This window comes from Quercus suber, unplaced genomic scaffold, assembly GCF_002906115.3.
Source record: "Quercus suber isolate HL8 unplaced genomic scaffold, Cork oak 2.0 scaffold_186, whole genome shotgun sequence".
Lineage (NCBI taxonomy): Eukaryota > Viridiplantae > Streptophyta > Magnoliopsida > Fagales > Fagaceae > Quercus > Quercus suber.
The window spans coordinates 1,051,235-1,074,085 of record NW_027069644.1 but is presented as its reverse complement, the minus strand read 5'-3'; the positions used below and the strand labels follow the sequence as shown (position 1 = coordinate 1,074,085).

The 22,851-nt window shown below is 40.5% G+C and overlaps 2 protein-coding genes across 4 annotated transcripts; one reads left to right on the top strand and one right to left on the bottom strand.

Annotated features, from left to right (window-relative positions):
• The first annotated feature begins 297 nt into the window (after positions 1-297).
• LOC136069744 (uncharacterized) lies at positions 298-2,001 on the top strand. The gene has a single exon (XM_065778585.1). It carries the CDS (start codon positions 298-300, stop codon positions 1,999-2,001), a length of 1,704 nt encoding a protein of 567 aa, XP_065634657.1.
• An 11,284-nt stretch (positions 2,002-13,285) lies between these two features.
• LOC112026465 (methionine--tRNA ligase, chloroplastic/mitochondrial) lies at positions 13,286-21,432 on the bottom strand. Of its 3 annotated transcripts, XM_065778569.1 has the most exons (7): positions 21,168-21,426; positions 20,304-20,400; positions 19,759-19,817; positions 18,592-18,681; positions 16,956-17,039; positions 14,955-15,100; positions 13,286-13,573 (listed from the first exon to the last, which is right to left on the bottom strand). In XM_065778569.1, exons 4-7 carry the CDS (start codon positions 18,643-18,645, stop codon positions 13,546-13,548), a joined length of 312 nt encoding a protein of 103 aa, XP_065634641.1. In that variant the 5' UTR covers positions 18,646-18,681; positions 19,759-19,817; positions 20,304-20,400; positions 21,168-21,426; the 3' UTR covers positions 13,286-13,545. The 3 variants fall into 3 exon arrangements, with proteins under 3 accessions (XP_065634641.1, XP_023914923.1, XP_065634642.1); XM_024059155.2 differs by lacking the exon at positions 19,759-19,817 and having other exon boundaries at positions 21,168-21,427; XM_065778570.1 differs by lacking the exons at positions 13,286-13,573; positions 14,955-15,100; positions 19,759-19,817 and adding an exon at positions 15,108-16,168 and having other exon boundaries at positions 21,168-21,432.
• Between the last annotated feature and the right edge of the window lie 1,419 nt (positions 21,433-22,851).

Here is a 22,851-nt window from a genome sequence, read left to right as displayed (position 1 = left end):
GATGGTTGTAGCTCCAGGAATTGTAATCCTTGATTATGAATGAAAACATCTCTTCGGACAGAGTACCCATTTTAGTCCGAGAGCACATTAATTCAGCTTCTCACATCAGTGTTGCTGCTTAATACTGTCATTTTCATTACTTGCCTAGCCCTTTCGCCCACTCTCTACAAAATTTATTGTTTTGGGCTCAGTGGGTTCCGAATCCATACCTCCTTGGGCTTGGGCCGCAAAAACTGTCCCCACAATTGGCGCCGTCTGTGGGAAGAGCTTGTGCAAGAGTGAAAGCAACAGTTGATGATGGCAGCACAAGGAGAACAGCAAGCAGAATCCAGGGCATCCCAACACGTAGACCATTTCGCCAACCTAGAGAGGAGACAAAATCGTGAAGGTAGCGTACATACAGTGCGCCTTAGCCAGGGCCAATCACAGAGCGGAAGTCACATGTCCCATGCAAAGAAGAACCGCGACTTGCAACTGGAGGTAGAGAAACTAAAGAGAGAACTGCGCCATGCAAAGAGGAGACGGGCTTCCTCATACTCTGAGGAGGATCTTGATGATGAGCAAGATGTCTCTTATCAGCACAAGTCCAAGACACCAGCCAGCGAGTCCTACACTTATGAGGAGGAATCCCATCGCAAGAGACAACGTAGAAGTCCATCACACGAGAACATGGAGAACGATGCCATGAACAGAGCTCTGAACCAAATATCTAAGTCGCCCTTCACATGTAGGATAGAGGAGGCCAGACTCCCTCGGCGTTTCAACCAGCCAACGTTTACCATCTATAATGGTAAGACTGACCCCGTGGAGCATGTGAGTCATTTTAACCAAAAGATGGCTGTCTACGCCAGAGACGAAGCCTTGATGTGCAAGGTCTTCCCTTCCAGTCTAGGGCCTGTGGCCATGAGGTGGTTTGACGGTTTGAAGGCAGGCTTCATCAACTCCTTTAAAGAGCTCACTCAGGCATTCTGCTCCCGTTTTGTCACATGCCGAAGAGCGGCCCGGCCCGTCTCTTCCCTGCTATCCTTGTTCATGCAGGAAGGTGAATCCTTGAAGGCATATTCAGACAGGTACTGGGAGATGTTCAATGAGGTGGAAGGTAACAATGATGAAATGGCCCTTAGCACATTCAAGCTCGGTCTCCCTACTGATCACGGTTTGAGGGCATCTCTATCTGGCAAGCCGGTCGCAAACGTGCGTCAGCTAATGGACCGCATAGAGAAATATAAGAGGGTTGAGGAAGACCAGCAGCAGGGTAAGGGAAAGGACAAGGTTATCTCTCAGCAGAGGAGGGATTCGCGGTCGGACCGCTACAATTATAATAAACCGCGAAGGGACTTTGCCGGGCAATCGGGATCGACGAATCCCCAATCGGTCAACGCCGTGTTCAAAGAGCCAGTACACCAGGTCTTGGAAAAGATCAAGAACGAATCCTTCTTCAGGTGGCCGAACAAGATGATAGGGAACCCCGAGAAACGCAACCATAATCTCTACTGCCAATACCATCAAGACCATGGGCATACCACGGAGGATTGTAGGAGTCTGTGGGATCACCTGGACCAACTGGTCCGAGACGGTAAATTGAAACACCTCCTGCACCCCTCCAGTGGCCGAGGGCAGACGGGATCAGGGCCACGCAGAGATGACCTCCCAAAGTCGCCGCTAGGGACTATAAACGTCGTCCTCGCCGCGCCAGGGAGAACAGGATCCTGGCCATCGAAGGTTATGTCAATAGGACGACCACCCGTAGGGGAGTCGGGCCGAGAACCTAAGAGAGCTAAGTCTGATGCCTCGTTGGTCATGGGATTCTCGGACGAAGACATGATTGGCACCACCCAACCCCATGATGACGCGCTAGTTATCACCCTCAGGATAGGAGGGTACGACGTGAAGAGGGTGATGGTGGACCAGGGAAGTGCTGTGGAGGTAATGTACCCAGACCTCTACAGGGGATTAGGCCTAAAGCCCCAGGACCTGACGCCGTATGATTCCCCCTCGTAAGTTTTGAAGGCCGGCCTGTCGTTCCGAAAGCGAATACGCCTACCAGTGCAGTCTGGCGCCGAGATGGTAGAGTTGGATTTCATAGTTGTGGATGCATATTCGCCTTACACGGCACTTATGGGCAGACCTTGGATTCACGCACTGGGGGCTGTCCCCTCTACCTTGCACCAAAAGGTCAAATATCCGTCAGGAGGGCAGATACGCGAGATCCGAGGGGACCAGTCTGTTGCTCGTCAGTGCTTGGTAGCGGCCATTCAGCATAAGACCCCCACCGAGTCCTCGGATACACCTGGGGGGATTCATAGCAACTACAGACTCGGGGATTGCCCTTCGAAGAACCAGATGAAGCCACTCGATGTGAGGATCTAACAAAAGTGGTCATTGGAGGTGACCCTGATAGGTTCTTTCAAGTCGGATCCCAGCTGCCCCTCCAAGAGAAGGAAGAGCTATAGAGTTCCTTAAGCGAAATCTCGATGTATTTGCCTGGAGTCCCTACGAAGCCCCAGGGGTAGACCCGGAGTTTATATGCCACCACTTGAAGGTGAATCCACTGATCACCCCTAAGAAACAGCCCATTCGGCGCCCATCCAAGGAGCATGCTGATGCAGTAAGAGACGAAATAGCGAAACTAAAGGTGGCCGGGGCTATCAAAGAAGTTTTTTATCCCGAATGGCTGGCAAATACTGTGGTGGTGAAGAAGAAGAGCGGGAAGTGGCGAGTATGCGTAGACTTCACGGATTTGAATAGGGCATGCCCCAAAGATCCGTTTCCAATGCCAAAAATAGATCAGCTGGTCGATGCCACTGTCGGCCACCCTCGGATGAGCTTCCTAGACGCCTTCCAAGGCTACCACCAGATACCATTGCCCTAGACGACCAGAAGAAAACCGCATTTGTCACTCCTATTGGCAACTACCACTATAAAGTAATGCCGTTTGGCTTGAAGAACGCTGGAGCTACCTACCAGAGAATGATGACGAGGATGTTCGAGCCACAGCTGGGCAAGAATATTGAAGTTTACATAGATGACATGGTGGTAAAGAGCAAAGTTATAGCCGAGCATGTGAAGGACCTTGAAAGTACCTTTGAAATCCTACGAAAGTACAAGCTACGATTGAACGCTTCTAAGTGCTCGTTTGGGGTGGGTCGGAAAATTTTTGGGATACATGGTCACGCACAGAGGAATCGAAGTCAACCCCGACCAGATAAAGGCCATCATCGAACTACATGCTCCTCGGAATCCCAAGGAGGTTCAAAAGCTAACCGGGATGACCGCTGCCCTCAATCGGTTTATCTCTAGATCAGCAGACAGGTGTCGCCCCTTTTTCTCCCTACTCAACAAGTGGAAGGGATTCGAATGGACTGAGGAATGTGCTTCCGCGTTCCAGCAACTCAAGGACTATCTGGCTCGGCCACCTATCATGTCCAGTCCTGAGCCTGGGGAGGTACTGTTCGCCTACATCGCGGTAGCTCCCTACGCAGTGAGCCTGGTGTTGATACGATCGGATTCTGGTGTGCAGANGGTCAAGTACAAGGCGAGTTTGAGGCAAAGGACGAAAGAATGCAGGGGTACCTGGGTCGCGTTAAACAGCTGCAGTCAGGGTTTGATTTTTTCAGTTTGCGGCACATCCCCCGGAGTGGCAACTCACATGCTGACTCCCTGGCCACGCTAGCCACCTCTTCGGCACAAAACCTGCCGAGGATCATCCTCGTCGAAGACTTGCGTAGGCCTACAGAGGCGGTGTCAGGGGCAGTCCAGGTTCACCAGGTCAGAGCTGGGCCGTGCTGGATGGACCCTCTAGTCAGATTTCTCAAAGAAGATGAATTGCCTGAAGACAGGGGAGAAGCTGATAAAATTCGAAGGAAGGCGACTAAGTTCTGGTTGTCCGAGGACCAGAAACTGTACAGACGCTCCTACTCGGGGCCATACTTGTTATGCATGCATCCCGAAGAAACTGAGACATTGCTAGAAGAGCTGCACGAAGGAATCTGTGGGAGCCACACTGGAGGCAGGTCCTTGGCTCACCGAGCCCTCACCCAAGGCTATTGGTGGCCCAACATGCAAAAGGAGGCACATGAATACGTTAAAAGGTGCGATCAATGTCAGCGCTTCGCCCCCAACATTCATCAGCCAGGGGGAAACCTTAATCCGCTATCTAGCCCATGGCCTTTTGCCCAATGGGGCTTGGATATCGTGGGACCCTTCCCCAAAGCTGTAGGAAACAAGAAGTACCTTCTGGTCGGAACAGATTACTTCACCAAGTGGGTCGAAGCTGAGCCCTTAGCCAATATCAGAGACGTTGATGTGCAAAAGTTCGTGTGGAAGAATATTGTCACCCGGTTCGGAGTTCCTCACACTCTCATCTCGGACAACGGCTTGCAGTTTGATAGCAGGGCATTCAGGAACTACTGCAGTGAGCTGGGAATCACGAACAGATATTCCACTCCAGCCTATCCCCAGGGTAATGGACAGGCAGAAGCCGTCAACAAGGTCATACTGAATGGCTTAAAGAAGAGATTAGATGACGCGAAGGGCAAATGGGTGGACGAACTCCCGCACGTACTCTGGGCTTACAGGACTACGCCTCGTAGGTCTACTGGGGAGACCCCCTTCTCAATGACCTATGGGCTGAAGCCTGTCATTCCTTTGGAGACTGGTTTCCCAACGATGAAAACAAGTTCATTCAGCCCGGCCGATAACGATGAGCAACTACAGATGGGCTTAGACCTGATTGAGGAAAGAAGGAGAATGCAATGGTTCGGCTGGCACATTACCAGGCAAAAACTCAGGCAAGGCTATGATCTAACGTAAGGCTAAGGCCACTAAGCCTGGCGATCTGGTGCTTAAGAAAGTTGTAGGCACCGCAAAGAACCCGGCTGGGGAAAACTTGGACCCAATGGGAAGGACCATATCGTATCACCCAGGAGCAGGCATTGGGGCATATTTCTTAGAAGATCTAGATGTCATGTAATACCGCGCCCGTGGAATGTAAATAACCTCAAGAGGTACTTTTATTGAATAAAAATTTTCTTCAACCGACGGTCAACTCTGCGTAAGGTATTTTCTACAGTGTTTAAACTTAAATCCAATCATGCCTGTAGTCCTCGGACCAGATGATTTGGGTTAGTTAGCACTCCGTTACTTTTCTATAGTGTTTAAACTTAAATCCAATCATGCCTGTAGTCCCGGACCGGAGATGATTGGGTTAGTTAGCACTCAGTCACTTTTTCTACAGTGTTTAAACTTAAATCCAATCATGCCTGTAGTCCTCCGGACCAGATGATTTGGGTTAGTTAGCACTCAGTCACTTTCTACAGTGTTTAAACTTAAATCCAATCATGCCTGTAGTCCTCGACCAGATGATTTGGGTTAGTTAGCACTCCGTTACTTTTCTATAGTGTTTAAACTTAAATCCAATCATGCCTGTAGTCCTCGACCAGATGATTTGGGTTAGTTAGCACTCAGTAGTCACTTCTCTACAGTGTTTAAACTTAAATCCAATCATGCCTGTAGTCCTCGGACCGGATGATTTGGGTTAGTTAGCACTCCGTTACTTTTCTATAGTGTTTAAACTTAAATCCAATCATGCCTGTAGTCCTCGGACCAGATGATTTGGGGTTAGTTAGCACTCAGTCACTTCTCTACAGTGTTTAAACTTAAATCCAATCATGCCGTAGTCCTCGGACCGAGATGATTTGGGTTAGTTAGCACTCCAGTTACTTTTCTATAGTGTTTAAACTTAAATCCAATCATGCCTGTAGTCCTGCCGTTTGTAGCACTCAGACTTCTAATGTAAACAATCAATTCTGCCTGAGCTCGACCATGATGTTATTAGCACCCTACTTTCTATAGTTACTAATATCATCGTAGTCTGGCCGTTGGGTTAGAGCCTAGTCCTTCTTATTTAAACTTAAATCCAATCATGCCTGTAGTCCTCGGACCGGATGATTGGGTAGTTAGCACTCCGTAATACTTTTCTATAGTGTTTACTTAAATCATATGAGTAGTCTCGACAGATTGTAGTAGCACTCTCACTCTTCATGTTAATTACCATGCTGTAGTCCTCGGACCAGATGATTTGGGTTGTAGCATAGTATCTTAGGTTTATAAATAATCATGCCTTACCTGGACCAAGTTAGTTAGCACCCTCACTTTCTACAGTGTTTAAACTTAAATCCAATCATGCCTGTAGTCCTCGGACCAGATGATTTGGGTTAGTTAGCACTCAGTCACTTCTCTACAGTGTTTAAACTTAAATCCAATCATGCCGTAGTCCTCGGACCAGATGATTTGGGTTAGTTAGCACTCCGTTACTTTTCTATAGTGTTTAAACTTAAATCCAATCATGCCTGTAGTCCTCGGACCAGATGATTTGGGTTAGTTAGCACTCAGTCACTTCTCTACAGTGTTTAAACTTAAATCCAATCATGCCTGTAGTCCTCGGACCAGATGATTTGGGTTAGTTAGCACCCGTCACTTTTCTATAGTGTTTAAACTTAAATCCAATCATGCCTGTAGTCCTCGGACCAGATGATTTGGGTTAGTTAGCACTCAGTCTACTTTTCTATAGTGTTTAAACTTAAATCCAATCATGCCTGTAGTCCTCGGACCAGATGATTTGGGTTATTAGCACTCAGTCACTTCTCTACAGTGTTTAAACTTAAATCCAATCATGCCTGTAGTCCTCGGACCAGATGATTTGGGTTAGTTAGCACTCGTTACTTTTCTATAGTGTTTAAACTTAAATCCAATCATGCCTGTAGTCCTCGGACCAGATGATTTGGGTTAGTTAGCACTCAGTCACTTCTCTACAGTGTTTAAACTTAAATCCAATCATGCCTGTAGTCCTCGGACCAGATGATTTGGGTTAGTTAGCACTCAGTCACTTCTCTACAGTGTTTAAACTTAAATCCAATCATGCCTGTAGTCCTCGGACCAGATGATTTGGGTTAGTTAGCACTCAGGTATTTTCTGTGTTTAAACTTAAATCCAATCATGCCTGTAGTCCTCGGACCAGATGATTTGGGTTAGTTAGCACTCAGGTATTTTCTATAGTGTTTAAACTTAAATCCAATCATGCCTGTAGTCCTCGACCAGATGATCTGGGTTAGTTAGCACTCAGTGACTTTTCTAGTGTTTAAACTTAAATCCCGCCACGCCTGTAGTCCTCGGACCAGGTGATTAGGATTGGTCAGCACTCTAAGATCCCTAATTGCGTTTAAGCTGATTCTAATTTATGAATGTTTTCCTTCGCTATGTTTAATTAGAAACCTAGGGTAATAACCTACGTCTTGTTTGGAAGGGAGTGCGAAACTCGCGTATGCTTTTATTCTAAACACTGCTCATCAACAGCTCTTATTCGGCCTATCCTTTTTCAGCATTAGTTCTTATTACTCACACCGCCAGTACGATGCATTAGTCAGATTACTTACATTATTGTTGTGTCACAATTGGAATGTATGATTGTATGAACGCCAACAGTAAATAATAAAGCATGTACAAAAGACATCAAGGATAAATAGGGGTCATTCCATTTAAGAAAGGAAAAAGTACAATATCTTAAACAGAAAACAAAAATACAAATGCAAAAGGAAAACCTATGTGTCTACTCTTTGCGGGAGGAAGCACGGGGTCAGCAGCTTGGCCTGTCTGAGCAGAGGCTTTAGGAGGTCTTTTTCTCTCCGCCGGACCCTTGGTCTTTTCCTTTGGCTGTATCAGCAGGCTGATCTTTGGCGCCTGGCTGACCAGTTTCCTTACCTGCCCCAAGGGTGGACGGAGGAGCCTGGCTGGTCTGGCTTGGCCGAGAAGCATCATGAGGCGGGGGAGCAGAGGACTCGTCCACTGGGATCTCTCGGATATCATTTTCGTAGTAGACGCTCCCAGGTAACCTCAGGAGGGAGTCCGAGGGCACTCCAGCTGCGTCTAAGGCTTTCTCCCAGGTTTTGTCGCAGTACTCGCGACAAACTGAAGCAAACTGCTCAGTGAGCTGCTGTGCTGTCTCATCTGCCCCCAGCTGGTACGCCGCCTTCTTCTCGGCTTCAATTGATTCCTTGGCCAATTGAACCTTTTGCTCGGCTGCTTTGGCGTTCTCTCTAGCTTTCTGCAGCTCAGCCCTGAGGCCTTTTACCAGCTCTCGTTCGGTGGCTAAATTGACCTCTGTGGCATTCAGCTGTTTTCGCTGCTCCTCGGCTTGTTTTTCAGCGTTTTTAAGCCCGGCGTCAAGGCTCTTATTCTGGGAGATCACCTCTTTGAGCTCCTCAGACACCTTAGAATGCTCCTCTTTCAGCCTCCCAAGGGATGCCTCCGCCTCAAGCCAGGACTGGTTTGCTGCTTGGGCCTTGACCCAGGAGTCCTTGCTCAAACCCTCAGCCACGTAGACTTGCTGAGTAACCTACACGACAACACTTTCAATGTTAAAAGAGAAACAAAACCAATTAGGTATAAAACTTCAACTCATAAGTGGCGCACTCACCATGGCTAGGTCCCTCTTAAGGACATGAAGAGCTCCTGCGGGTTGAAGCGCCTGTAGGACTCCATGTCGTGGGGGAGGAGGAGTGGTTGCTGCAAGGCCTCGGCGACATAGCCTGCCCTCCCTCCATCATAATTCCTGAGGGAAGTGTCCCACAGGATTGGAGCGCCATCCAGCTCCAATCTGGGGGACCAGATTCGCGGTCCTCCCCCTCGGCGGACGTCTGCCACGAAAACCTCTTCTCGACTTTCGACAGACTGGGCCCTGTGTGCTCGGTTGTCCACCTTCTGCTGCTTAGCCCCTTTGTCTAGCGGCACTTGTTTTTCTCCGACCTCAGAGTGTTGTCTCTTCTTCTTCAAGTCTGGATTGGGCTTCAGACTTGGGTCGGGAACCTGCGCAGGCGCTGGAGGCAGTGTCACCGTTACTTTTGATGTTCCAGCCCCTTTCTGCTCGGGCTTTTCCCCCTACCTTTCATCAAACTCCTCAAGTCCATGTTGTCGTCCGAGGAGCTTTCAGAAACGGTAGCTAACAAATTAAGTTGAACGCCGGAGTGCTTGTCGGAACCCTCCTCGGCGTCCGAAACCTCTATCACTCGAACGTCTCCTGAATCCTCGCCCTCAAACTTGAATCTATCAATCTGCTCCTCTAGCGAGGAGGTGGAAGAGCCAACCCCTTCGCCTTCAGCCGCCTGTACGAGAGGGACTTGCTGGAGTGGTTGGACGAGAGGAGGTATAGCTTGGGGTCGTGGGTGTGGTACGGGTTCTAGATCATACGGAGCCAAAAAACCCTTCCAACCAACGTCAATACGAGCAAGGCGATGGTCCCCCTGAACAATTGCGTTGCCGACCGGTTGGTAACCCTTTGGATATCCTGTGTAGCCCAGAATCAGGGGTGCTGATCGGAGCTGTCCGTCTTCGCTCACGAAAATCTCAGATCTCAACAGGAAGTTGAGGGCGGCGACGTTCGTAAGGCTTAGCCGAGGAGATACGTGGTTTTTATCTGTTTCAAGGCACAGCAGAGCTATGTTAGGGACTCAAAAACAGTATCACAAAAGAAACCGAAAACGATTAAAATACAAGGACTCTAAGCCTATGGTTAGTGTGCCTAAATCTAACATGGCCCACCTGGCTTTCCACGCTTAGTCGGGCAGTGATGGCCGTCATGCCATGCACCCGAGACGATCACATAGTCGTCTTTCATCCCTTTGTTGGATTTGGGGAGGCAAGAAATGAGCCTGACCACGTCCGACCGGGATTTTAAGTAGTACCCCGCGTCTTGCTGGCTGTGGCATTCGTACAGATGCACTACATCGAGCCAGGTGAGGCCCAATCCTAGGTGGAGGTTAAGGTGTTCAATGGCCCCTAGAATCCTAAACATGTTGGGCGCGCACTGCCAGGGAGTGATCCTATGGTTTCGGAGATAGCTAGTAGTAATGGGACCCATGGGGATGGTCATCCCCCCTTCTTTGAAGGCGATAAGAGGAATAACTACTTCTCCCGTCTCCCGGTCCGTTAGAATTTTTTCTGGGGGGCAGTACCTCACACCCACGTTGGGGGGAATGTGGTACGTGGACCTAAATGCTTCTAAACGCTCAGGGGTATCCACCATGTATTCGAGTTTTCCCATGATGCTCAGTTGACACTGATGGCCGAAGAGAAAATTAAAAGATTTGGTGAACGATGACTCACCGGGATTAAATCGGAGAGAGGATTTCAGGCTTGTGGGAAGGTTTTTGATGGCTCTCAGGAAGCCTGAAAGCAGCGATTGGGAGTTTTGGACGGAGCGGTGCGTCTGTTCTCTCTGGAGCGTCTGAAGATTCGCGAAGTGAAGAAGAAATAATGTCCTCTGAAGCTTTATACGGGGTCAAACGAGGGGTCAGGGGCACTCCCGCCCAAATTTCGAAGAACAACCTCAGCCGTTGGATCATTTAATCACCGTTGGATAGGAAGGGCGAAGCGTCACCTGGTGCAATTAATGAGGCGCCTGGGGAATAAGGAAGCCGCAGCGACATTAATGAAGCAGCAGTGCCTATACTTATACACGTGTCAATTCAAGTTTGCCTGTTTACAAGCTTTTGCCCCAGGGGAAGTCAAAATCCTACTTTTTCTCTTCGGATGCGTACGAAAAACTACAATTTTGAGGGGCTAATGTGGGGGGAGAAAAACCCAGCCCAGCTTATTCGGCCCAAGGCCCTAAAAGAGGAACATTCTTCATCCGAGGAGATGAAGCCTTCAGTCGGAAGCCCACGCCAATGGGGGATGCCTGGAGACGAACACGTATACCATCCGAGGAGATGCTCATACGTCCGAGCAGTCATGAGTCCTCGGATCCGAAGAGGTTTGATCAAACGCGAGTATGGGAGGTTCAAGTGATCTATTTGACAAGTGTAAGGAGGGAGAGGAACCTCGGACACACATGAAGATAACAGCAACAGGGGAATATCAAGGAGGCGTACTTCAACCACCACATTTAATGCCCTGTACCTACCTTTCTGGCCGCATTTATGTGGACAGGACACCTGAACGGTGCTTTCTCAGCTACCGCCACTCACATAAGGCTAAAGGTGGGAGATGGGACATGTACTCGAGTGGATGCCTGGATGATGAACAAGTGGACGGAGGAGATGTAAGAAGGTAATGCTATATAAGGGAAGGGTACCTCTGATGGAAGGGGATCGAAAAACAGGAGAGAGAAAGGGTACCTTAGATGGTTGTAGCTCCAGCAATTGTAACCCTTGATTATCAATGAACAACTTCTCTTCGGACAGAGTACTCATATTAGTCCGAGAGCACATTAATTCAACTTCTCTCATTGGTGTTGCTGTTTAATACTGTCATTTTCATTATTTGCCTAGCCCTTTCGCCCACTCTCTACAAAATTTATTGTTTTGGGCTCAGAGGGTTCCAAATCCATACCTCCTTGGGCTTGGGCCGCAAAAACTGACCCTACAGTTGTCATATTTGTTTTAAGCTAAGCTTAGTGCCTTATCACAACTCATTTATCTAAATCTCTCATTTGGATATGGATCATTATAATGAGATTGGTAGATTTACTTTTAGTTCCATTACGTAGCAATTGATAAAACAAATACTTGTATTATTTAAACAAGTTGTAAGACTTGTTAAAAATGTAATGTGAATAGTTTTATCAATTACCACACTGTGAGTTAGAGGAATTTTAGTCCAAACTGATTTAGGCATAAAATATTTCACTTTTTGTAACATGTTGACTTTTTGCAGATTTTGAGATTTTATGGAGTGTGGCTTAATGTATTTTTTTAATAAGCAGTAGTATAAATTTTAATCATAAATTGTGGGATAATAATAATAATTATTATTATTATTATTATTATTACTATTATTGATGTTGCAAAGAATATGTATTTTTTTAATAAGCAGTAGTATAAATTTTAATCATAAATTGTGGGATAATAATAATAATTATTATTATTATTATTATTATTATTATTATTATTGATGTTGCAAAGAATATGTATTTTTTTGTAAGGTGGGCCCAAAAGAATATATTGAGAATTTCATTGTGTTGATTTTAATACTTTTTGCACTAAAAGAAGCGTTTGATTCGTCGTGATGTTACTTTATGTCATAATATTACGTTATTATAATCTTAATACAAGAATATAATATTATATTGTTTAGAAAAGTGATAAGATTAAGATGATGTGATATATTTAGTAATTTTAAATTATGATAATGTTAGAAAAAATAAAATAAACCAAAAAACTTTAATGTCACATAATCACAATGTGAATCATATTAAGGGCACATCACAATGAACCAAACGCCTTTAAAAGAACAATTTTCTTTCACCATTTTTTCCTATCCACGTTATCATGTTTGATAAGTTACTGTTAACAGTGTTAAGTGATTAGACATGTGTCAGCTGTGTATTTGTCAGTTAGAAAATATGTTGGTTACATTAGGCGCCAATCCATGTTTTGAGTATATAATAACAGGTATATATATATTAGATTAAGTAGCACTTTCTCAATTATAAGACTGAAATCATTTTGCTACTCTTAAATTCCTCTTTGTTATTAGGCGCCAATCCATGATTTTAATACTTTTTGCACTAAAGGAAGCGTTTGGTTCATCGTGATGTTACTTTATGTCATAATATTACGTTATTATAATCTTACATTAGTGTAATCTTAATACAAGAATATAATATTATATTGTTTAGAAAAGTGATAAGATTAAGATGATATGATATATTTAGTAATTTTAAATTATGATAATGTTAAAAAAAATAAAATAAACCAAAAAACTTTAATGTCATATAATCACAACGTGAATCATATTAAGGGCACATCACAATGAACCAAACACCTTTAAAAGAGCAATTTTCTTTCACCATTTTTTCCTATCCACGTTATTATGTTTGATAAGTTACTGTTAACAGTGTTATGTGATTAGACATGTGTCAGCTGTGTATTTGTCAGTTAGAAAATATGTTGGTTACATTAGGCGCCAATCCATGTTTTGAGTATATAATAACAGGGATATATATATTAGATTAAGTAGCACTTTCTCAATTATAAGACTGAAATCATTTTGCTACTCTTAAATTCCTCTTTGTTATTAATTAAACTTGGCATGGTATCAGACTCTCTCATGGCAACTTCTTATTTTTTCTCAACCACTAGCAACAGCAATCCCCTATCCCACTTTGTATCTCATGTTATACTTCACCAATTCCAACTTATTACATATTATCTTTCTTTATAAACACATTTTTTTATAGGTACAAACACACATATACACACACACACACACATACACACACACACACATATATATATACAAACAGCTATTTTCATAAGTTGGAAGCTGACTGATGTCTACATGTTTGTGGTAATAAAAATAAATAAATAGATAAATAAATAAACATTTGTAATACAAATTAGGAACTTAGAAGCTTAGCAAATTCCAAATTACAAAAGAAAAGAACTTTACCCTAGTAATACATCAAAACACACATATATGGTCTGCTTATTGTCATTAGGAACTAGGATGCCCCAATCCACTAATGCTCAGGAAATGGAAAAAAATCTTTTAGGCCACTTTTGACCCAGCTTTGTACCTTGAAGCCAAAAGATTATGGAAGTGATTAGTAGAAAATTCCATTTAGCAAGATCCAAAAAGGGTATTCCTAACATTTCATTAATAAATTTCCAAGGGAAAAGAGATGCAGAGAGAATTTTAGATTAAATTCATAAAATAAAATAAATAAATAAAAAAAGATTCCCCCTGCCCAATATGATTGATATACAGTAGCAAAAGCACTATCAATACAGGGTATGTCACCAATAAAGCTTTGGCCAAAAGGCTTATTCAAAGTATTGTTGGTTCAGCGCAACAACTTTTTAAGGAATGTATTAGCAATCATGGCATAATTACTCTTCAAAAAGAATATCTTGAATGATAAGTACTATCAAACGCATTCTACCAAGTACCAATAACTAAAACTAATACAGATTTATTACAACAATATATACACAATATGCCAACTATTAAACTTACAACTTTTTTAATCAGCATGCTCAGGCTCTTATCAGGAAACTAATCATGCTGAAAGAACCCCCCAAGAAAATTCTTTTTACAGTAAAGCTCAGGGACTGTCAGAAGTATGTGGTTAAATTATTAAATTTACCATATCCTAGTAGCTTAAACTTTTGAGACAATCAACAATTTAACATGGTATCAGAACAGAAAGTCCTAAGTTTGATCCCTGTTTACATGAGGGAGAGTTTTAGAAGTATATTGTTAAATAATTAAATTTATCATATCCCAATAGCATAAACTTTTGGGATAATTGGTAATTTAATGGGGACCATAATTTAAGACGCACTAGACTAAGTTTTTACAAAATTACCTACTATCTCACCTCATTTAACCAGAACAAAGGCTGCAAAAATTTTGGATTTTGTGTCTAAGTTTCTTCCAATAAATTTTTATATTTTCATAGTGCAAAAAAGTAATTATCCTTTTTCCACAGAACACACGGCTACAGGTGCATAGGGTAACAGTTATAAAGCAATTCTTTCTCATCCAGTAGATTCACAGAGCTAAAGACATTACACTATTTTGGTACATAAATACAAAACCTCTCAAACAAAACAATCACAACAAATACATAAACACATTCGTCCAAACAAGACAGTACATAGATGAAAATGGAAATCAACAAGAACCTATATAAAATAAATAAATAAATAAAGGAATTCCACACAACAAGTAATCTCAACAAGTTCTTGCAAATATCAAAGGAGATTTTCAACACAAATACTAGCACCCACCCCAAAAAAAAAAAAAAAAGAACTTGCTTTTAATCAAATGCTTGACTATAGATAATGCAATAACCCCATCACTAATCCAAAAGTATGTGAATAAAAAAATAAGCGAAATTAAATTTAGATTATATTTCTACATCCACATTTTTCAAGTTCAAATGCAAGTATTACCTTATACTCCTCACAATTGACAGAAGTCCTTCATAGTCAGCCCAATGTATGTCACCATTGGCAAGAACCCACGAGTAACATTCCTTCACAATTGCTTCATACTTGGGATCAATTGTCCCAATGAACTTATAATAAGACATGTCTAACTGCAGGCAAAATGAAAACAACAAAACAAAGAAGATCATAAAAAAAATGGAAAATATGCACAACAATTGGAACATTCAACAAGTCAGGCTAAAGTAAACTGAGAGTGCATTTCTATCTTGGGTTAATTTTGCCTTTTACATCATATTTTGACACGAAAACTCCACGCAGCTCAAGCTAAAGATAAAGTGTCCATGATTTGCTTTGCCAACCTGACATCATTACATTAATTGGTGGTCTAAATGGCATTCTTGAAATTTTTGCTAAATACTATTCTTGAAATTTCTCAACGTGTTTACTCAAAAGAAAGAAAGGTTAAAAGAAACAAAAACAAAAACAAACAAACAAACAAAAAAAAACTTGCTACGCAATAGTTCCTCATCCTGTTCTTCCCTAGAGAGAGCGAGAGAGCAAAAGAGCGTTCCATGGCAAGAGACCAAGGGCTTCATCCTATTTGCCAAGAAGAATATTGGATGGCATAGATCAGGTTAATAGAAATTTCCTATGGGGCTCATAGGAGACTACAAAGAAAGTTCATTGTATTGGTTGGCATAAAGTAACAAAGCCTAAAGAGGAAGCACTACAAAAAAAAGGTTCTGTAACCACGTTTGTAAACGAGGCCTTAGGTCCAAAAAACGTGGCCAAAGGACGATTTGGCCTATAGCCGTGCTTTTTTAGGCCGTGTTTTCAAATGTGGCCTAAACCCCATGACTATAGGCCTGAAGGGGTCTATGGCCGCGTTCAAAACGTGGCCTAAGGTGATAGATTATGGCCGCATTTAAAATGCGGCTATAGGATTGAACCTATGGCCGCGTTTCAAACGCAGCCATAGCTAAAAGCTATAGCCGCGTTTAAAACGTGGCTATAGGTGACAACTATAGCCCCGTTTTTTAAATGTGGCTATAGGACATATTTTTAGCTGCGTTTAAAAACGCGGCTATAGCCTTTTTTTTTTTTTTACTTCCTTAAACCCTTTAAACAGCAAGAATGTCCCAAAGTTTTGACAGGTTTTCTTGCTTCTCATAAAACACCAATGTCTGATCAGTCCAAAGTCCAAACCACGTCAAGACCTGACATTAATATTAAGCCAACCAGAAAATTCATCATAAAATAAGCATATTGCAATGGTTTTACACCAAAAAATAAATCAATGCTCAAACTTCAAACAACTAAGAACCACAGCATTACAAGCAGAAAAGATTGACAACCTTGGTGATTCATATGCAATCTTGATTTGTTCAACAGTATTTTAATTTCATTGGCACCAATTACACCCACATAAGAAATGAAGGTCAAATGCATGCTAATTAAATCAAATTTGGAAATTTGTACAAAAACTTTAAATCATAATATATAATAAATAACCATTACTCCATCCATCCCACAATGAGTTTCACTTATGAAAAAAAATCCACATTTTAAGGAGGTTCCTTAATTGCTTCAGTAATTCAAAATATTTGTATGTGCTTGCCGTTGTATTATTCTTTAATATTGTAGTTAAGTATTGATGAATAGTGCTGGCCTACCAAGGCAGCAGGTAGGCCAGCACCCAAGTGGGATGCATTGTGCTTGGTGTGAGTGAGGGATTTTGGGAATGTTGTGTGAGTGAAGAGTGAGAGAATGTGGGTGTGTACCCATCCCTTCCATGTATAATGTATTTATGTATTTCCCATGTACAATATAAGATGTCCTTTTATGGGATTCTCTATTTCACAAAGATTAAGAACAAATGGTTAATGGAGTATTGAATGCAAAAGTGTCTTATTCAGTAAGTAGATGTGCCATTATTTTGCTCAAAAGTCAAAAAGTGTCTTAAATAAGCCATAGTGATGAGTTCACATAAGTAAAGATATATACCTCTTGCTTCAAGGAACTTTGAATGTCACTGTTAGAGGGTTGTTTCTTCTTGGCTTCAATACAGGCCTTAGGTTGTCCGAATTCCTTTTTTGAAAAAGAAAAAAAAAAGGGTTATAATCATTATGGGAATTATAATAGCAAAACAATTAGACCAAACTTGTAAATGAGCAGGGAATTAATTATGACTTCTGAATGAGTGCTCATGACCCATCAGAAAATTACAACATTGAAAACACTATTATATTGGATTGACATGGAAAAAATCCATAAAGTATTAAAAAATAAAGAACACTAGAAAGGAAATATCAACGTTGCCCCAAAAATATTAATAAATAAACATAAGACCAGCCCACTAAATAATTATGTGCAAGCAATTAACAATCCAAACAACACACTTTTCTTTCAATAATTTATTACTTTACAAATAAAAAATAAAAGCAAAACAAGAGTATCATTAATAACAATCCAACTTTTCTTTCAATAATTTTTTTTTTTTTTTGAAATATTACTTTATAAAAATAATAATAAGTCAAACAAGAGCATCATCAATCATGTTTCACACCTTTCTTTTCATCTCTTTAAGCATGTCTTCAAAACCACCTCTCCAGAACCTCGTCAGTTTTTAGCAAAAACACCCAAAGGCTCAGTTTTGAGGATCAATTTACACAGGATGCAGATAAGTAGAGGTTTACTAGATTCCTGCCTCTTCAGAAAAAAACTATATATATATATATATAAAGTTAACATGGGAACTTGCTGTAAGGTTAGGACCTTTTTTTATTATAATTCAAAATTCTTGAGCCGCTGTAAGGAATCGAGAAAGCCATATGGATGTATTGCATGCCAGTATACCACATGCCCATCATTAAGCACATGATCCCCAAAAATAATTTTAGTACATGAGTGCAAGTGGTTATGCTTCAACATCTGTGCATGTATTGGCACCCTTTTAATATTTTTCAAGCCACATCCATGCAGGCACACTTGTTTTTTCCGGTGTCTACAAGTATATAAAAGTTTATGGCAATGCTGTCCTTCCACAAACCTAAGCATTAACATTTAACCTTTTCAATCCTAGACTAATGATGCAAAAAGTACAGTCCTACAACAAAATAAATTTGAAAATTTCCCTAGTCTTTCACCATCCCAATTTCAAGACACCCAATTGTTTAGCATTATTCTTGTTCATACAATTTCTGGATACATATCCTTTTTTTAAATAAGTACTGTAAAAATATCCATATTCAATACAAATAAAATAATACAAATTTATAATAAATATTTAGAACAAAAATGTTAAAATCATATCTATCAGTAAACATAGCACGATACATATTCTGTAAGTTATGTGAAACAACCATGTAATATGACTAGATTGTTATCATCTTCATGAAAGCTTCAAACTGATCTCTAAGCAAATGAGCGGATGAAACTATATGTCCCTTACAAAATGTACATAATCACTCACAGTCCTTGGTATCAAAATCTTAATGTTGTTCATGACAAAAAGTTGGGCATGTGGTGAGAGAGTAGGAAAGATGAAATTGACAGTCAACTTTCACAACAGGCCAAAGCACAAAAGATGTGTTTTTGGAGGGGGGGGGAGGGGGGGGGGGGTTGGTGTTAGAGATTTTACCAAGCTCTGCTTCAGAGCATCCACAACAACATCCTCATTGGCATCCAGAGACATTATTGGCCTTGCCAAACTTGGGAGGGCTGATTCAATCTGACAAAAGAAAATGCAAATATAGGCTTAGAAGAAGATTGCACCCACAGATGATTAACTAAGATCAGCTAAGGAAAACAATGCTGGACAAAAACTAAACCCAGGGTCAGGGGCGGAGCTATAGCAAGGCCCCCCCAAAATTGAAAAAAATTATTTTTTATTATGTGTAAGTATTGAAAATTTAAATATTTAGCTACAAAAATAGATGTTGGCCCCTCCAAATGTTTGAGTTAGTCCAATGATACTCTTAAAAATCAATAGAATTTATCAATTAGTCTAGTAGTTATAGAGATAAGGTAGTTTTTGTTTTTTTTAATTCATTTTTTATACATATTTAATATCAAACTAGACTGCTTTTGTACAAGTTGACCCCCCCAAATGTTTGAGTTAGACCAATGATGCTCTTAAAAACTAATAGAATTTGTCAATTAGTCTAGAAGTTATAGAGACAAGATAGTTTTTGTTTTTTCTAATTCGTTTTTTGTACGTGTTTAATATCTTTGTATAGTATTAGAGTTTAAAAGATGATAAATTCTCCTAAAAAATTATCTTGCGAATATACATATGTGAAAGTTGTTAATTTTATTCACAATACATTTATAAATTATGACCTAATCTAGTATCAAAATATTAATGTTTATATTTGTGTATGTGCGTTTACGCATGTGTGTGATTGTTTTCCTTGACTCAAGACTAATATATTAGTAAAAAAATTTGGCCCCCCCAAACAAAAAATCCTAGCTCCGCCCCTGCCCAGGGTGCTGCCAGAAGCTAAACCAGCCAATACATGTCAATAAAAAAATAACTAAATCAAACAAATGGTCAGTAGTTTGTACTTAGTGAATTCTTATTAGCAATGATAAAAAGGGCATCCCAAAAAATGATGAGAAGTAAGCTGTACAAAATTTATTAGTGTGAGAAAGGAGAAAGAAATTCCAGTAAAGGCTGGAAACATCAAGTTAGGGCCAATTTTCACAAGCCGGTTGTGCAAGCAATATAATTCAGCAATAAAGTGAAACTAGCAAAAGTTCTAATCTAAGATTCTCCAAGGACATAGTTAATTTTATAAATTTTTACACTAATGCAGTGGAGCCACTTCCTGCCCCAAAAATTCCATCCAGAAAAGTGCCTATTCCCTGAAATTTATTAGAATTAAACAAGTTACAAAAAATGAACAATTAATGGATAAAAAGATATCAGAGTATCAATTGTACCTGCCAGCCAACACCACGGTTGAGAGTAGAAATTAAGATTAAAAAAGACAAAAGTAATATGGACTCTCTTCATATGTATACTAGTACAGGTTAGGAAGAGAATGGGTTTTCCATAAAGCAGTTTCACAACTATATCCAATTTTCTTCCCATCAAATTATTTTAAAAGATTAATCCACCTTATGATAATTATTACTACATGCAGCTTAAGTAGAGTAGACATCTTCATTGTTCACAAGTATTGTCTTAGCTTATTTTGTAAAACACAAGCCAAATCTATAGATGAGCATTGGTATGCATAATTTGATCTCTGTTGCATTCTCATTATAATCAAATAATGAGAAAAGCCAAATCACCATGTTACTATCTATATTACAAAAAAAAAAAGGGGGTTCAGGAATAAATCAAACCTCAACAATAGCAACAAAACCAGAAGCCATCATTGCAAAAGCATCTCTAGCATTAAATGGAGGACGCCCCCATTGAAACGGATATGGAACTCTATTCCTGCATATAGCAATGTAAAATAGTTTTAGTTTCCACAAGAAGCATACAATACATATGATTAATCATTTACAATGGCCAAGAACATTTTGTTTAAAATTTCAAATGACAAAGTACAATCTAATGACTCACACTTATCAACAAACAAAGTTCTAGTAAAATCTTCCTCACAAAAAAGGAAAAAAAAATCTGGGTTTCTTTTAACCTTGACAAGGGAACACACTTGAGAGGTGTAAAGGGGGATTACTCATCCACGCAACTAAGCTTAATTCAACGGTCAAACCAGTTTAGTCAACCAATCCATTATCGGAAACCAAATCAATACAAAGAAAAAAACAAAATCGTAAAATTCAAATTTTCCTCTCCAATCCAACGAATTCCAACAAAAAATCCCGAATCCAAAACCTAAAATTTCTACAGATTCAAAATAAATCTCATTAATTTCATCCAAATCAATTGCAGAACCAGATCCTCAAGAAATGAGACGGATCAAGGTAAAAAAACATTTTCTGAGGAAACAAATAGATTCAAAAACACCAATCCACCACATAGATCAATACCAAAAAAAAAAAAATTCAGAAAAATAAAAATCGAAAAACTGAAACAACCAGATCTAACCGAATTATAAAAATCAAAACAAAAAAAAAAAATCAGAAAAAATTTAGAGAGAGAGAGAGAGAGAACTTTGCCCTAATTTCTATTCAAATTAAACACAGAACTTAAAACCCTAAATTCAAAAATTTTAAAAATACAAATAAAACTATAATTACCTCTTTTAGCTTCCCTCTCTTTCTCTTCGGCTCTCTGCATTTCGCTCTCTCTCTCTCTCTCTCTGCGCGAAATAACCAAAGATTTGAAATGTGAAGAGGTTGGAGCTGAAAGGTTTGGAAGTGGAAGGTGAGGGCTAGCTTGAGATCGGAGAGATGAAGGGTGAGGGCTAGCTTGAGAGATGGAGGCCTGGAGGGTGAGGGTTGAGATCGGGCTTGAGAGACGGAGGCTGATGTGCAATGGGAGAGGCTGATGTTTTTAGTATAGTATTTATAGAAAGCCTAAAGCCGCGTTTTTAACCTGCGGCTATAGGCAAAATCTGAAGCCACGTTTAACCTGCGTTTTTAACCTGCGGCTATAGGGTTGAGATCGGGCTAGAGCCGCGTTTTTTACACGCGGCCATAGTTAAGATTAAAAAAAAAAAATAGAAATACTCAGGTCCTATAACCGCATTTTTTAATCGCGGCTATAACTCCACCCTTAAAAATGCGGCTATAACTCAAAAAAACGCGGCTTTAGACGCATTCTATGGCCACATGTTTAAAACACGACTTAAGACCCGCGTGTTTTGTAGTGAAGGTGAGTTGGGTTTGCAAGAGACAAAGGGTAGAAATACTGCACTCTTGCTAAGTTAAATTGGAGGCTTCACACAGAAGAAGATGCTTTGTGAGCTCAAGTTCTTAAACGAAAATATTGCAACAATAGAAGAATCAATGTAGTCAACTCAGATAGATTGCCTTGTTCTCAGATTTGGAGAGCAATTAAAAAGGGCAGGGAGACTTTTAATAAAGGTAGCATGTGGATGATTGATAGAGGAAACAAGCTTAGTTTTTGATTGGGTAATTGGAGATGTAAAGGTCCTCTTCGCCATCTGATTCATGGCCCTTTAACTCGAGAAGCAAACCACTAGGAGATTAGAGATTTACTGACGAATGCAGGTTGGGACTGGAACCGAATCCCTTTTGAGCTTCGTCTTGAAATTAAATTGATTATTCAAGCTACTCCTATGTCTATAGCAGGTGGAGGTAGGGATAGGATAGCCTAAGTAGGTAATCCAAGAGGTATGTTTGATCTTAAGAGTGCTTATTCAATTGCTAAGGAGGCTAATACTAGACATGGCAAAACTAGTGAGTCAGGTCGGGTTCGGGTCGGGTCAATCAGGTTGCGTGTCAAATGGGTTGCTGGTCAAAATGGGTCATTTTAAGCGGGTTAAAAAGGAGTTCGGGTCAATCGGGTTACGAGTCAAGTCCGGTTGACCCGTATTTTTTGTATGATTCAAAAAAAAAAAAAGTGTATTTGCCATTTGGAAAGTCATGCAACAAATTACTTGATGTAAAATGCATTACTTTGAATTCACCACTTATATCAAGAATGAACTCAATTAAACTTATTAATACTTATTCAATAATTTTAAAATTATACAAATCCTAACATTGCTATCTAAAACAAAATAATACAAAGCTAAGTAAAACAAATACATAAGTTTTATTTCTACACAATATCAAAATCCCAAAATATAAAACAAAATTACAAATAACTTATTGGATAACTCATTTGATAAAGAATAAAAAAAATAGAAGAAATTTACAATCTTGAAAATTAATTTTATAATCTATTATCAATTGTGGTTGGCATTCTATTTCAATTTGAGATATACATTAAAGTTTAATTGTTTACTTATTTATA

Coding starts and splice junctions, on each gene's coding strand:
- LOC136069744 (XM_065778585.1), top strand. CDS start 298: ATGGCAGCACAAGGAGAACAGCAAGCAGAATCCAGGGCATCCCAACAC.
- LOC112026465 (XM_024059155.2), bottom strand. CDS start 20,336: ATGATGGCTTCTGGTTTTGTTGCTATTGTTGAG. Junction 15,101..16,955: donor AAAGTTCCTTGAAGCAAGAG/GTATATATCTTT, acceptor TTTTGCCTGCAG/TTAGACATGTCTTATTATAA. Junction 13,574..14,954: donor TCAATTGTGAGGAGTATAAG/GTAATACTTGCA, acceptor TTTGGCTTCAAG/GTACAAAGCTGGGTCAAAAG.